This window comes from Pteronotus mesoamericanus, unplaced genomic scaffold (genome assembly GCF_021234165.1).
Source record: "Pteronotus mesoamericanus isolate MK-2021 breed Mesoamerican mustached bat unplaced genomic scaffold, CSHL_Meso_final contig_557, whole genome shotgun sequence".
NCBI lineage: Eukaryota > Metazoa > Chordata > Mammalia > Chiroptera > Mormoopidae > Pteronotus > Pteronotus mesoamericanus.
This window is the reverse complement of record NW_026555200.1, coordinates 1,328,994-1,343,479: the sequence shown is the minus strand read 5'-3', so window position 1 is coordinate 1,343,479 and position 14,486 is coordinate 1,328,994. Positions and strand designations below refer to the sequence as shown.

Here is a 14,486-nt window from a genome sequence, read left to right as displayed (position 1 = left end):
AATCTATTTCCCTAATTTTGTCATTTCAAGAATATTATAGAAATGCAATCATCTAGTAGGTAACCTTTTGGGATTGGCTTTTTTTTTTCATTCAGTATAATTCTCTGGAGACCCAGCCAAGCTGCTGTGTGGCTCAATAGCTGTTTCTTTACATTACTGAGTAGTAGTCCACTTTGTGATGTACCACAGTTTGTTTTGCCATTCACCCACTGAAGGACACCTTGGCTGTTTTCAGTTTTTGTCGCATAAAGCTGTAATGAACACTTGTGAATAGGCTTCTGTGTGAATTTAAGTTTCCATTTCTCTGGAACAAATGCCCAGGAGGGTAACTGCTGGGTATATGGTAGATGCATGTTTAGTTTTTATAAGAAACTGCCAAACTGCTTTCAGAGTGGGTGGTCACTGTGCTGAGGGAGACAGTAGGAAGAGAGGGACAAAATGCCTTTTATATATTTTTAAAGATATTTATTTATTTTTAGAGAGGGAAAGGGAGGGAGAAAGAGAGGGAGAGAAACATCAATGTGTGGTTGCCTCTCATGCGTCCTGCACTGGGAACCTGGCCCACAACCCAGGCATGTGCCCTGACTGGGAATCAAACTGGCGACCCTTTGGTTTGCAGGCTGGCGCCCAATCCAGTAAGCCACACCAGCCAGGGCCAAAATGCCTTTTAAAATATATGTGTGTAACTCCTTCAAATTTTTAGCCTGGGATTTTAGGGTTGTCAGCTATGGTTCAAAGCCTGATTTAATACTATTATCAGCGGGACCCAGGCACCTGGCTTGATCAAGCTCAGGTTCACTCTCACAAAGCCTGTCGGAGAGGACCAGGGTTCCCTGCCACGCATCCTCACTCTAACACCACTTTCCGACACTTAAATGTTCACTTCGTATTCTCTCTGCAAAGACAAGCAGATCTTGACTAGACATGCAGACCTTCCCAAAAGGTGTGATGTTTATTTAAAAACCATTAAAACAGACTAGTGATATGAATGATGTGAGACAGTAGCAATGCAAGAATGCATCACAGCAGAGTATCAGGCAATAAACTCTAACATAAATTTTTGGGTACCCAAAGTATCACTATTTTTCAGAACAATTAATTTAGATTCATTTTGAGTTAAAAACATATTTTATACAACACGTGGAGGAGTTAAAGGGAATGAGGAGAGAAGACATGGAAATCAAAACGACCACGGAGGTTTTGGGTCTACAAGTGATGGACCTTTCTCATCCTGAGGGCTGCACTGAAGTTAATCCACAGCGTTACGGCAGCAGGGATTTTAATACATTCCCTGAATAGAGAAACCTAAACATTTGTTCCGTCGGTGTTCACAGCAGAAATAACAACAGCTTTCACTCACTGAGCCCTTGTCATGTGTCAGACATTGTACTCAATCATCTCTAATCTTTACAACATCTCTGCAAGGAAATTTTTTTTATTCTCTAAGATCATATACCAAGGAGCCAGGATTCATAGGTCATTTGACTCCAACGCCCAATGTTTTAGCTTCAATACCAGCGGTGAAAATGCAAATCCAAAACAGAACAACATAAAGAGAGAATATCTTTACCCAAACAGACCCCAAAACAAAAGAAGTTCTTACTCTATCCATACAACCTGCAAGATCTTGGTGGGAGATGTCCCAAACACATTCGTTCACTTACTTGTTCAATAAATAATTACGGAGTGGCTACTATGTTCAGGGGCTGTTCTAGGCGTTGGGGATCATGGACAAAACAGACACACATTCCCCCCCTCATGGAGCTTACACAGTGAGCGGAGGAGATGCACACAAAATCTCTAGTATGTCAAACGCTGACACGTGTTACAGAAGGGAGAGAAGAAAGGGGGGTGGGGATTCTGGCTACAAGTCTATAATTCTTAATGGTGTGGCCAGGGAGAACTTCACTGAAAAGGAGACAGGTGAGCAAAGACCTGAAGGAGGTGAGTAAGCAAGACACAAATGTACTTGGGGGAAGAACCAAGCAGGCAGAGGGGGCACTGAGCGTGACGATCCTGTTTGAGGACCATACAAAGCAGCCGGCGCGGCTGAGCGTGGAGAGAGAGGCACAGGAATGGGAGAGGAAGTCGGGAAGGGAACGGCAGAGCCAGATCACGTAGGACCTTGAAAGGATTTTTGCTCTTCCCCTGAGTAAGATGGGAAATCACTGGAAAGTTTTGAGCAGAGGAGTGACAAAGTCAGACAAGTTTTGAAAGAATCATTCTGGCTTCTGTTCTAAGGGCCAACTGTAGAGATGCAAAGATAAAAGAAAAATACAGGTTAAGAAGAAACTGCAATAAGCAGCTGAGAGATGCCAGTGGCTTGAAGCAGGATGGTAGCTATGGAAATGGTGAGAGGTGGTTAGTTTTTCAATACATTTTGAGAAGGAACTGACAGGATTTGCTCACAGATTGGATGTGAGAATGAAGCAAGGAGCAAGGATGACAACTCCAAAGTTTTTGACCCTAATCAGAGATGAGGGATGGAGCTGCCATCAACTGAGATGGGAGGAGCAAGTTGTTAAGTGTGGTGGGTGGGTGGGCGCGTCAGGATTTGGGCTGCGGGCAAGCCAAGTTTATGCTGTATTATTAGACAGCCATGTAGAGATTCTGAGAACGTAACTGGGTGGATAACTGAATCTGGAGGCGAGGGGTAAGGTCTGGCCTGGGGGTATAAAGGGAAGAGTTAGAAGCATGGACAAGTGAATGGTAGCTAAAGGCCAAGGGAGCGTATAGAACGAAGCCCCAGTGTTTAAGTTTTGGGGTGATGAGACGTCAGTAAAAGGAAAAAAACAGCCCGTGTGCGAGGAGGAATAGATGGAGGCTGGGGTGTTCTGGAAGCCACGTGGAAGAAGGGTTTTGAGGAAGGCGTGAACACGGACAAATGCTTCAGAGAAAAGTCTTAGGAGAATTGAGAAGCAACCACTGAACTGACAAAGCCCAGGTCGATGGTGGCCTGGGCAGGAGCAATTTCAGAGAGGTCGTGAGGGTGAAAGCCTGGCCGGAATAGGTTTGCGAGAAGATGGGAGACGAATTTTGGTCAGTCGGTTCAGATATCTCATGAGTTTTTATATAAATATGAGTAGAGAAATGGGGTGGCTTGCTTTTGGTTTTTTTGTTTTTGTTTTTGCATGCTCATATGCCGCTGCTGTGATCTGAGAAGGAAAAACTGACGCTGCAGCGGAGAGGGGAGAAGGACTGGAGAGCGATCTCTGAGTAAGCGGCAGGGCACAGGAGACGAGCGAAGGGCTAGCCAGAGGGGTGCTGCCCGTTCCCCACAGTGACCGGAAGAAAAGGAGGACCTCGGGGCCAAAGCAGGGAGGGGGCAAACATTTGAGGCTTTTTGTCTTTTGTTGCCTCTCTAGCCATTTACTATAAACCCATGACAGAGGAGGTTTCTTCAAAAGCATTTCTATTTCAATCCACAAAACTAATGAGTACTCAAGGCTGAGCGCACCTTTCTGGAAAGCTTGGAAAAGATTAACTTAACAGTTTATAATTTAAGGCAGGAAGCAAGATAATCAACAACTGGACTGAACTGAACTGAACTGAGGAGGAGGAGGAGGGTGCATTCTGATTCATGCTGAAGGCTGCTTGCAGTTCCTTTAGGAAAGATTCCTTAAGGAGCAGTCTTGGGGCTAGAGAGCGCAGATGCAGATTCGGAGGCAGGCGAGAAAGGCGTGGAGACAGGGAGGGGGAGGGCGAGGAGGTCTGTATACACCTGAGTGAAACAGAAGGTGCAGACTTCTTTCTGAAATGTGTGCAACAAAGTTCAGATCCAAGCTCTACCACTTAGTAGATGTTGTGTTCTTTGGCAAATTAGTCAACCTCTCTTGATTCCAATTCCTCTTTTGTTAAAGGGTAGGGATTATTAAAACCTACCTCATAAGACTAACTGGAGGGGTCCAGCTTCTACTGTAGCCCAGAAAAATAACGTCTGCTTCGCAATATGGACAACCTTATCAGTTTTTGTATTATTCTGATCGGCAGATAGGAATCCTAAGCCCTGCTAGTGCTAGAAGCAATGAGACACACAACTGAAAGTGGGTGGTTCTTACCCTAAAAGAGTTCATAGTCTAGATGAAGAAATAAAGCAGCGCAAACACCAGTTAATTACTTACAGGCAGAACCGTAGTTCCATGGTGCAGACTAATGCATAAAAGAAATTCAGGAGAGAAGTCCTACTGCGTCCTAGAGTCCTAGGAACCTGAATACCACCCACAGGTAACACACCAAACTTGTTACTGAATTCTTTTGCAGTGGCTCTTGTGGATGAGAAGGCACATTCCTACAAGGGGGTGGGGAGCGGGACTCTTCTATTTTTCTGCCCCCCAGGACGCCCTACAATGGCCTCACCTGGAATGACAACACTGGCCTGTGGCACTAGCCTTCGCCACAATTCGTTCTTGGAAGAGGGGGCTGAGCTTTAGAGCTCACTCTCATTGGTGGGGCTCTCACAACTTTGCAACTGCTTGCTCAGCAACTGCAAGAGGAACTGATAAACAAGCTCCTTATCAGTCATCATCGATTTCATGCACAGAACACACCATCTTGGTCTCTGGTAGGCATCCCTCTCCCTCTATTTCCCCTTTTCAGAAAGGCCATAAAACGAACTTGTCCAGGTTCGCACACGGCATTACAGGACAGGCCACATGCACTGTGCCATGAAGCCGGAGCAGGCACTGAAAATGACAGATATTCTCGTGCAAGTGCAAGAAAGGTGGAGGGACGAATACTTTTTGTATGCCTTCCATGTGCCCAGATCTGTGCTAGCAGTTTCTCACGTATTATGTTTTAAAAAAAAACTGGGTTTAGATCCTGGATCTACCAGTTCCTGGCCATGATCTTCTGGGCAAGTGAAAAAGTTTTCTTTCTGAAGTTCCAAATCTCTCAAGAGGAGGTAAGAATTCCCGCGTGCCCACCTTACGGGGATGGTCGAGGAGCCGAGAAGGACACACTCGAAAAGGACTTGGAAATTCTTAGTCTCTTATGTATGCAGTGGCGACTCCCCCGCCCCTAATATTCCCCTTCAGAACGCAGATCAGAGGGGTGCAGTGCCCTGACACCACGCGGGGTGTGGGAAACCTACCGCCGCACAGCGAGTGAAACCCAGAAAGAAGGGCAGCGCCCGCTCTGCACCGGGGTGATCCGCGCCCCACCTCGGAGGTCGCTCTTGTTATATGCCTTTTACAGGCAGGGACACCGAGATAATGACCCTGCTTTAAGGGACCGAATCTTCCCTCCCGCAGCACCCTCCGTAGGAAAGGGTTCAGATCCTTCAGGGGACCGGACGTCCCTCCATTTCTCCCTTCCCCTGCTCCATCCTAAAACCGAACCAAACCAAACCAAAGACTTCCCCTTCCGTTTCCAGTCCCGGTCCAGGCCCTTTCGACTGAGCCGCCAGCCTCGCATCCTGAAGGAGTGACCTCGCGTTCAGGTTCCTATCCCTCCTGACAGTCCCGCAGAGGCGGCAATTTGGTGACAGAAAAAGGACTTGGAGCTCAGATGTTTGGATTCGAGTTTTGCTTCCATCTGTCACTCACAGGCTATGTGACCTTGGGCCATTCGAGTCCTTCTCTGAACTTCTTTTTTTTCTTATTTCTAAAAATCGTCTTCGCCCTCACCAACTCACAGGCTGCGACAAGGCGCAGGAATGCTCCAGGCCAACCAAGAGCACTGCGCAGGTGGGAGCGGTCTCCTCCCCCCCTGCGGCCTTGCCCTGCGCCCCCTCCCCTTCCTCCGCAGCATCCCCGGCTTCAGGCCATCTCCGTTACCTCCGTGCCGGACCTCTCCTTGCGACCCCGGACCTCACCTGCAGGCAGGCTCCGCCAAGGGCTGTGGCCGGGAACCGGCCCCTCAAGGACACTCTGGCCACCGCCGCCATCTTGGCTCCTGACGTGAAACCCCGCCCCTTAACCCCGAGGTCGCTCTTCGCCGGCGTCCTGCGGAGCACAGAACGGCGGCGGGGGGGGCCGGGCGAACGTCCACCCAAGGTCCGCTAGTCGCGTTAGGAGCCACAGAGAGGGAAGCGGCTTCCGGTTTCCCGTGCGGGAGGTGGGAAGGCCGAGAGCCAATAAAAGCATGCGCGGTGGCAGAGGGCCCGGCGCATGCCCAGTTGGACCCCCACGTTTCTAAGGTGACCTTTCCAGGAGGGGCAGAGTCAGAGAGGGAGGGCGATAGAAGGGGTGGGACTAAGACTATAAGTGGGAGGAACCATCCTATCCGAATACTGACTTGTTTTTAAGCCCTTTCTGAAAATTTATCACTCATCACTGCCGCTTGGTGGCTTTAGTCAGACATTGTCAGACACAGTACGGTTTGCTCGAGACTGTCCGGGATTCAGCACTGAGGGTCCCGAGTCCCTTGTTCAGAGAAACCTCACATTCCCAGACAAACTGAGAGGGTTGGTGAATGAACCAGGGGATTTCAAAGATGACGGATAAAGGTGTTATTCATTCATTCACTCATTAAAAAATATGTGTGAAATACTGCTATGTGCCAGGTGCTGGGATGCTACAGTGAGTGGGTAAATCGGGCTCAGTTATTGCCCTCATTGGATGTACTAATACGCAAGTAACCGAACGTGTACAATACCCTAAGTTCCGTTCTGTGAAGTAGGGGTGAGAAGGGAACTCAGTTCTCTATGGCTTAGGTAGCCATTTAGCATCAGAAACACCTACTCTATGTAAAATATTACGATCCATCATATTCCTTAATCCCACAACAGTCTGTGAGACAGAGTTGTGTGTTTTGTCTCCATTTCAGGTATCTGAGCTGCCTTTTTTCAGACCCGTGTATGGGTCATCGTGGAGCTTGCCTCACTTTTCAGGATTGATTACCTTGGGCAGGGTGTGGCCCTAGTCCTCCAAGTCCCTTGGTCTCATCAGGGTCCTCAGACATTTAAGTATGTAGGTAGTTAACTTTGCAGGGAGCTGTGTTTCTCAGGAATGATGTTTTTCCTTCTCTGCCCACTTGTTTTTGACATATGAAGGACACCTTGTTATATTCTTCGGTTTCCATACTCATAGCTCCTTTAGATGCTACCGGAGAAGTTAAGATGGCCAGACAAACTGGTTGGATGGGGCTAAGTTCCTGAAGCCTTGGGCTGGAACCTGGCTACATTGCCATGTGGCCTCACAGAGGAGATGTGTACTGAGGCCAGGGGAGATAGCCTGGTGCCCTGGGCCTAACCCCGAATCTCCCCCTCAAGGCTGGAGACCTTGGACAAGTCCCTTCCCGTCTCTGGCCTATTGTTTCCTTGCCTGTGTCATCAGGCTGTTGGGCCAGCTGATTCTGTGATTCACACGGCTGTCTTCGAGGGCTGCCTTGGGGTGGACTGGTGACAGGGCTGAGGTCACCTCGATTTTTCACTGGGGCTGACCCAGCTCTGGAAGAGGGCTCCTCCGAGTCTCCCGAAGGGGCCGCTTGGGCGACGCAGTTTGGCTACAATCACGGGAACACTGTCGTTCTCCCTCTAACTTCTCCTGGCTAAATTGGCTTCTGAGATGAAGGAAGAGTGTTCTCTTTCTCCAAGGGACATGTATCTAGAGAATTGGTCTGAGAGAGTCCCGTAAGCCAGGACAGATGGAATAAGGAACAGACAGATAGCTGAACAAACTGGCTGTGCAATTTACAGCCAGACACAGAAGGTCACGTCCCTAGAGATAACACCTAGTTCTCAGCTGTATTTCGACCCCAGGCTCAGAAAAGCAGAAAAACCAGGTGGGTATTACCAGGACCAGTTGCAATGACTAATGACCCTCTGCCCTGGCACCAACCAATCAGTGGAGACCATGGCCCTGAACCCACACACCTGCTCCTGGTCAGTCCCCTTTCCAGTAACTGGTCCTCTTGGCATTTCCAGGGCTCTTTAATCTCAAAGTCAGATTCCACTCCTAGATAAATGACTACCCTTTTACTTTGCCTAGGTCACCTTGGAAAAAACAGCCTGAGGCCAGCAGAATCGAGACCTTGATTTATGAAGGGGCTCTCGGTGCCAAAGGGCCCACGTACCCTGCAGTCACATCACCCTGGGTTTCATGGGGATTTGAGGAGCTCAAAGTTATGGAGGAATAAATTCCTGGACGGCTGTACCTCCGCCCTGAACTTTGGGATTCCAGAGAGGCACAGCTGCAGAAAGATTTAGAGGTTTTCACGGCCAGCTCCTGACACATCTTCCCAAAGTGTCCTTGTGATAAGACCCAAGTTTTTTTATTTGCTTCCACTCATCTAGCGATTGAAGTATTGCTTTTCACCAGTCTGCAAGATGCTTTAAGTTTATGCTGAATGTCGTCATTTACAAATGTGTTTATATAAACAGCCTCTTTTGGTCCTCATAACAACTCTTTTGGATTGGAATAACTAACTGCCCCCACTTTACAGACTTTCTTAGTCTTTGGATAATGAGGAAGATGAGCAATCTTGGGTGGGAATCTTGCTTCAGGGGCTCTTTCTTCCCTAAGGGCCGGGAATCAAGTCCAGAAAAAGCATCCCCGTTTATACAATCAGCTCTACTTCTCGTGTCTTGTGATTTAGGGTACAGTGGTTGGATTCCACGGAGCCAGAGGGCTACAGAGGGCTGGATTCAGGGGGGATAGCATATGATTTTGTTGCCTGGGTGATTTATGCCTCTGAGAAAAACCCACCTCACTCCAATTAATCCCTCTGCTGGGACTCAGAGGCCTTTTCATTCAAAATTCAGGGTTCCATTTGCCTTCACTCTTGCTCTGTTCCTTCTCTCTGGGTGACCCTTTCCCTTTGTCCCGCCATCTCCTGAGCATCTCCATCTGCGCGTCCCAAGGGCCTCTGTAACTCAAACTGCCCCCAACTGTCCCTATCACCTGAGGAGTTCGGAGCTTCCCTATTAGTGGCACCATCTCTCTAGTCTCCAAGCCAGAAACCGGGCGTGGCCCTTGACTCTTCCCCAGCCACGTGCCATCAACCCCCAACTCCTAGCATAGCCTCCCAGGTTTCCAGGACTGGCTCACCCCCTGGCCCTTCCTGCCTCATCTTGCCTTGTGATAAAACCCGTTCTGTTTCCCTCCTTGTTCCCTCACCTCCCTGCCCTTTCTCGTTTCCAAGCCTTGGATCTGAAGTGCCCTCTAAAGTTCTTTTCTGTATGGCCAACTCCTCATCACTTAGGATTCAGCTTCAACTTTCTCTTCCCTGAAGAGATCACCCCTTTGCCACCCTCATCAATGCATTCTCTGTATCTGTCATCAATGCACACACCCCTGGTTTAACAATTACCCATTTATATGTCTGGCTTCCCAGACTGTGGGCATTTTGAGGGCATGGCCCATTCACTTAATTTTCTTCATAGAATTTATTGCTATCCACAAGTTTAATTTTAGTTCCTTATGCATATATTTTTTGTCTTCATCTCCCACACCAGAGGTCAAGAACTGTGTCTTATTTACTGCTGTGCCCCCGGAACCTGGCACATAGCAGGTGACCCATAAATGCTCAGTGAATGAACAAACTCATGTTTGTTTCCAAAGATGGCTTGGCACTAAGCACATAGTAGCTGTGCACTGATGTTGGTTGGCTGAATGAAAGAGTTAATAAAAACAGAGGATGCGCTGTCCCTGTTCCTTGTAGAAGGTGAAAGGAGAGATTGGGGGTGGGGTGGGTGGTTAGGGGAGCAGGGAGCTCAGTAGAGATTCAGGCAACTTTAATATCTGGGTCAGGACCAGGGCAAGATGCATGCACAGAATTTAAGAAGGTCAGAAAACTTGGTCACTAAGATAAATAATATTTTAATGCAATATTAAACAAGTTAAAAAATGCAAAAATCCATGACAGATGTCAACATTTGAAGTAAAGACAGTGTTCTCCAGCAAAAACCAGAGGACTGAGTTAGTCAGGGGACCTGGGAGCAATCACCTTGGTTCCTTTTTGTCCTGGTAAAGGTACCTGGTGGTCATCTTTGCTATTGTTCAATATGCTGGTGACACTGATGATGGGGCTGCTGCTACATGGAGCTGCCACCTTTGGAGGACTTCGTGCCTACCAGGCCCTCTGCAGAGCACTTTGGGTACATTTTCCCTCTCTAAACCCTACAAGGTATGGATTTTTGTCTTTCACTTGCAGTTGAGGCAACTGAACCCCAGGAGCGTCAATAACTCCACCAACGACGTCGCATAGCGAGGAGGTCAGTATCTTCAGTATCTTCAGTTAGGAAAACGGCTGTGCTGGGGGCATGTGCCCAAAGTAATGGGAACGCAGTGGTTGCAGCCACCTTATTTCACCAGCAGAGGGCGCCCTCACCCCATGGAACTGCCAGAGCTCCTGGACAGCCCTTCCAACCTGCTCTTGGAACCCTCTTCCCTCTAAACCTCACCATATAATTAGACTTCTCAAAATATTCTGAGTGGGACGGGGACAATCATATGCTACAGGCTTCTCTAATTTCATGAGCAGACTCTATGGAACTCCCGGAGCAAAAGTCACGAGCCACCCCTACTCCAGATGGGGCTGTGTTTCACACAGCTGAAGTTAGCTCAGCTGCTGGGACTTAGCAAGTGGCCCAGGGCCTTCTGGGGACTATCACGTTGCTGGACCCTATAGCAACACACGCGAGCGTGCACCCACATGAGCTCAGCCACCCTGCTAACCTCAGGGTCACTCCCATCTGCTTGCCACATCACCGGCATATTCTCAAATTAGTGGTTAACTTGGTCCTCTGGATGTGTATGGGTGTGTGCTTTGTAAACTCAGTACATGATAAAACTCCCTTTCCACTGAATCTGCATTTTGAGCACCCTTTCTATCAGAGACAGAACCATGTAATGAAATGCAGACGAGGAATAGTGGTAAACATTCATCTGTAGTGGTGACATATCAGCCCACAGGTAACAAAACAAGTCAGAGAAATGCAGAATGTTGAAAGCAAGTTGATCTTCTAGAGAGGCAGGGAGGTGGGGTGGTAAAGTGTGTAGGCTTTTGGGAGTTCAAATCCTGATATATCAATCATTTACTGTGTGATCTTGACCAAGTTACTTAATCTTTCTGTGCATTAGTTTCTTATTGTGTAAAGTGAAAAAGGGAAAAAGAATCATAGTCACCTCCCAGGGAAGGGAGCAAATGAATTAGTATCTGAGAAGCTATGAATCTCAAACTGGTGGAAGGAAGCGCAACTGGGGGAAGAAAAGAGGTTAAAAGAACTGTGAATTATTAGAGGAGATTATGCTAATCAGGATGGGGAGACTTCAGCATAAATAAGATGCCAAGGGATTCAGACAGCTTTAAACAATTATTTAAAAATACATATGTAATTAAATTCTCACTATGTAAAAATTTCAAACAACATAGATAAATTTAGCTTAAATCCCTTTACGCATACTTCCTTTCCCAGCAGTGATTACTATTGTCAATTTCAATCTTTTCTTTTTTTCTTTAAAAAAGATCTTATTTATTTATTTTTAGAGAGGAGAAGAGAAGGAGAAAGAGAGGGAGAGAAACATCAATGTGCCTCTCTTGTGCCCCCTATCAGGGACCTGGCCTGCAACCCATGCATGTGCCCTGACTGGGAATCGAACTGGCGATCCTTTGGTTCACAGACCGGCCCTCAGTCCACTGAGCCACACCAGCCAGGGCACCCCTTTGTATCTGTACTCAGCTTGGCAGCCCGTTCTCCCTTCTTTCCCCAGTCATTTGTCCCTGTGTTCATTCAACAGTCACCTATCCTAGTCCAAATGAACACCTTCTCCTAGCTGGAAATAACTGTGTGTATGTGAATCCACAGCCTTTTGTACCTTATTTACTTCTCCATTCAGCAAATATTTATCAAGTGCCTACTCCATCCGTCTGCCTCTTTGCTGTCCTGTCTGTCTCCCTGACTCAGCTGATAGTTTCTTCAGGGCCGAGATCACGTCTCGTTCCGGGGACAGCAGGCATCCTGGTTTGTCAGCGTGGTTCTGGTTTTCACCTGCTAGCCTGGTGGAATTATTTGTAGTCCCCCCTTTCACTGTGGTTTAGAGGAAAAATTAGATGATCTCCCTAGTTTTACCTACAATAGATGCTTATAGTAAATGTTAATGAAAAAAAGAATGAATGGGTAAATGAATATTATTTAATTTTCATAATTTAGAGATGCCATCTTACTCTGAGCTAAAGCCTCCAGAGCACATAGTGTGCTATGCAGAGGCCATTTCTCTCTGGGCTCTGCTGCCCTTGAGGGGTTTAGAGGAACCCTGTAATCTCCAGACATCTTGCTTATAGGTAGCGGGGTTTTCTTATTGTAAGATTCTACTAGGACTTCTAGTATGTTAAAAAATGACAGGTGCAAAGACAACATATATGAATAAAAGAATGGTGACGTTGACCTTGGTTAGGAAGTTATTTCTAAGATGAGGTCCTCAAGAGCAGGGGTTTAGCAGGTGGGTTCTGGTCAGACCACCTGGGTGTGAATCCCGTATTTCTTGCCGTGTAACCTTGAGCAAGTCATGTCCTCTCCGAGCCTCAGTTTCCACATCCGTAAAGCAGGATAAGAACCTCGCAGCAGCATTGTTGTGAGAATTAGATGAGATGATGAATGTAAAATATTAAGCTGAGCCATATGAAATCCACTCTATTTGACCATTTTGACCTTCAAAATGGCATTTCATATAGTCCAACCTGGCAGGTGCCTGGCATGTAGTCAGTGTTTAAAAAATGGTGGTTATTATTACCTCGCATCTGGTTGGGCTGATATTTCTGCTTCTGCTGCCTGGTTAAACAGACATTTCATCTTTTCATCCAAAACATATTTGCTGAGCGTCAACGATGTGCTAGGAATTGCCCTCAGGAGGAACACAAAACGTTCCTCTTAAGGGTTCGATGTATCTCTTTAACACATCAGTAGCCCAGGAACATGTGAACAGGGCCCTGGGCCTGGCCAGGGACTGTTCTTTGAGAGTCACCCTGGGCTACGCCCACAGCTGTGATAAAGTGGGTCTCAGCTTGCAGAGCGTGAGGGGCTGAGGCAAAGCAGGCTTGACCTGAACCTGGCAGTTTTCTTCGTGACTGGAGAAGACTGGCCCTGAGCCTTCTCAGAGGTCAGGGCTGAAAAGTGGCCCAGCTGGCCGTGGGGAGGACTTCTCCCATCGGCCAGGCTGGAGGCGACGCTGCAGAGCTGAGCTTTCTGCCTGAGCATGTCCTTCTTCTGGTTGTCCAGCTAGAGAAGAGATTCTGCAAATTGTCCTTTGGTGTCACTCACTATATCTAGTTACAAATACTGCCATCAGCCCCTTGGACCTAATGCCACTTGGCTGAGGCTCCTGGGTGAGTCCCTCTGGGGAGGCAGAATTCATCCCTCCTTGTTCTTTAGTTGGAGGGGGGAGAACCCCACTTCCATAGGCTTTCGGCTATGCCGTGGTACGGCTCAGGTCTGCAATGAAGGGGCTGGGATAAGGAGGACTCAGGTCCCCTCACCGGGGACCCCAAGACAACCTCTTACATTAAAATGCAGAATCAAGCTGCGTCCCAGGGAGTGGTGAAGGGAAGGAGGCTACAGGTGAGGGGGCTATGTTTTCTCTTTCCATGGCTAGTGGGGTTTCCATTTTGACTGGCCACAGGCACGCCCCTCGCTGAAAAGGAAGCCAGACCTGGCAACATAGTGACAGCTATGGTTCAGGCAAGAGGACCTTCTAGGGGGAACAAGCCCTGCAGACCAGGGCAGAGAGGACCAGTGTTTATTTTATATGTCTCTTTTTGGTACTACAATGATAAACTTTTGTTGATCATTGCAGACAGACTAGCTGGACTCTGGGGATTTAAGAAATGTGCCTGTTTCTACAGGGTGCTCAGCCTGGCAGAGAGGCTTCCAGAACTAGGCCTTCCAATATGGTAGCCATCTGTGGCTATTGAGCACGTACAGTCTGACTAGTCTGAATAGAGATGTGATGTAAGTGTAAAATATACATCGGCTTTCAAAAGCTTATTACCAAAAAATGTAAAATATTTTATTAATATTTAAAAAGTTTGCCCTGGCCGGGTGGCTTAATTAGTTGGAGCATTGTCCCGTATACTAAAAGGTTGTGGGTTTGCTCCCTCGACAGAGCATATATCCAGGTTGCGGGTTCGATCCCCAGTTGGGGCGTGTATAGATATCAACCAATCAATGTTTCTCTCTCACATCGATTCTTCTCTCTCTCTCTCACCCCTTTCTCTCACTCTAAAATCAATAAACATATTCCCAGGTGAGGATTAAAAATATTTAAAAAGTTTTATTACATGTTGAAATGGCAATAATCTGGATATATTCTGGATATATATCTGGAAATAAGACATATTATTAAAATTAACTTCATCAGTTTTTTACTTTTTAAAATGTGGCTACTAGAAAATTTAAAATGACTTATGTGTCTTGCATTATATTTCTAGTGGGAACTACTATTCTAGAAGTCTCTGGCTGGCTTTCACCTATTCTGAGGTGAGCGAGTGGCCAAATGTGAAGACACAACCTGCATGGATTTGACCCCCTAGCATCCCTTGGGGATTCTCAG

The 14,486-nt window shown here is 47.2% G+C and overlaps 1 protein-coding gene and 1 long non-coding RNA gene across 2 annotated transcripts in view; one reads left to right on the top strand and one right to left on the bottom strand.

Moving 5' to 3' along the window:
- Positions 1 to 5,967, bottom strand: part of SDHB (succinate dehydrogenase complex iron sulfur subunit B) — a 22,987-nt gene extending 17,020 nt beyond the window's left edge. Inside the window, exon 1 of the mRNA XM_054579674.1 lies at positions 5,813 to 5,967. Within this exon, the coding sequence (XP_054435649.1) occupies positions 5,813 to 5,884 (72 nt within the window). The 5' untranslated portion in view covers positions 5,885 to 5,967. The remainder of the gene's footprint in view (positions 1 to 5,812) is intronic.
- Positions 4,145 to 14,486, top strand: LOC129075623 (uncharacterized). Its single transcript, XR_008529662.1, has 3 exons — positions 4,145 to 4,224; positions 10,093 to 10,153; positions 14,365 to 14,486. It is a non-coding gene; the product is annotated as an uncharacterized LOC129075623 (long non-coding RNA).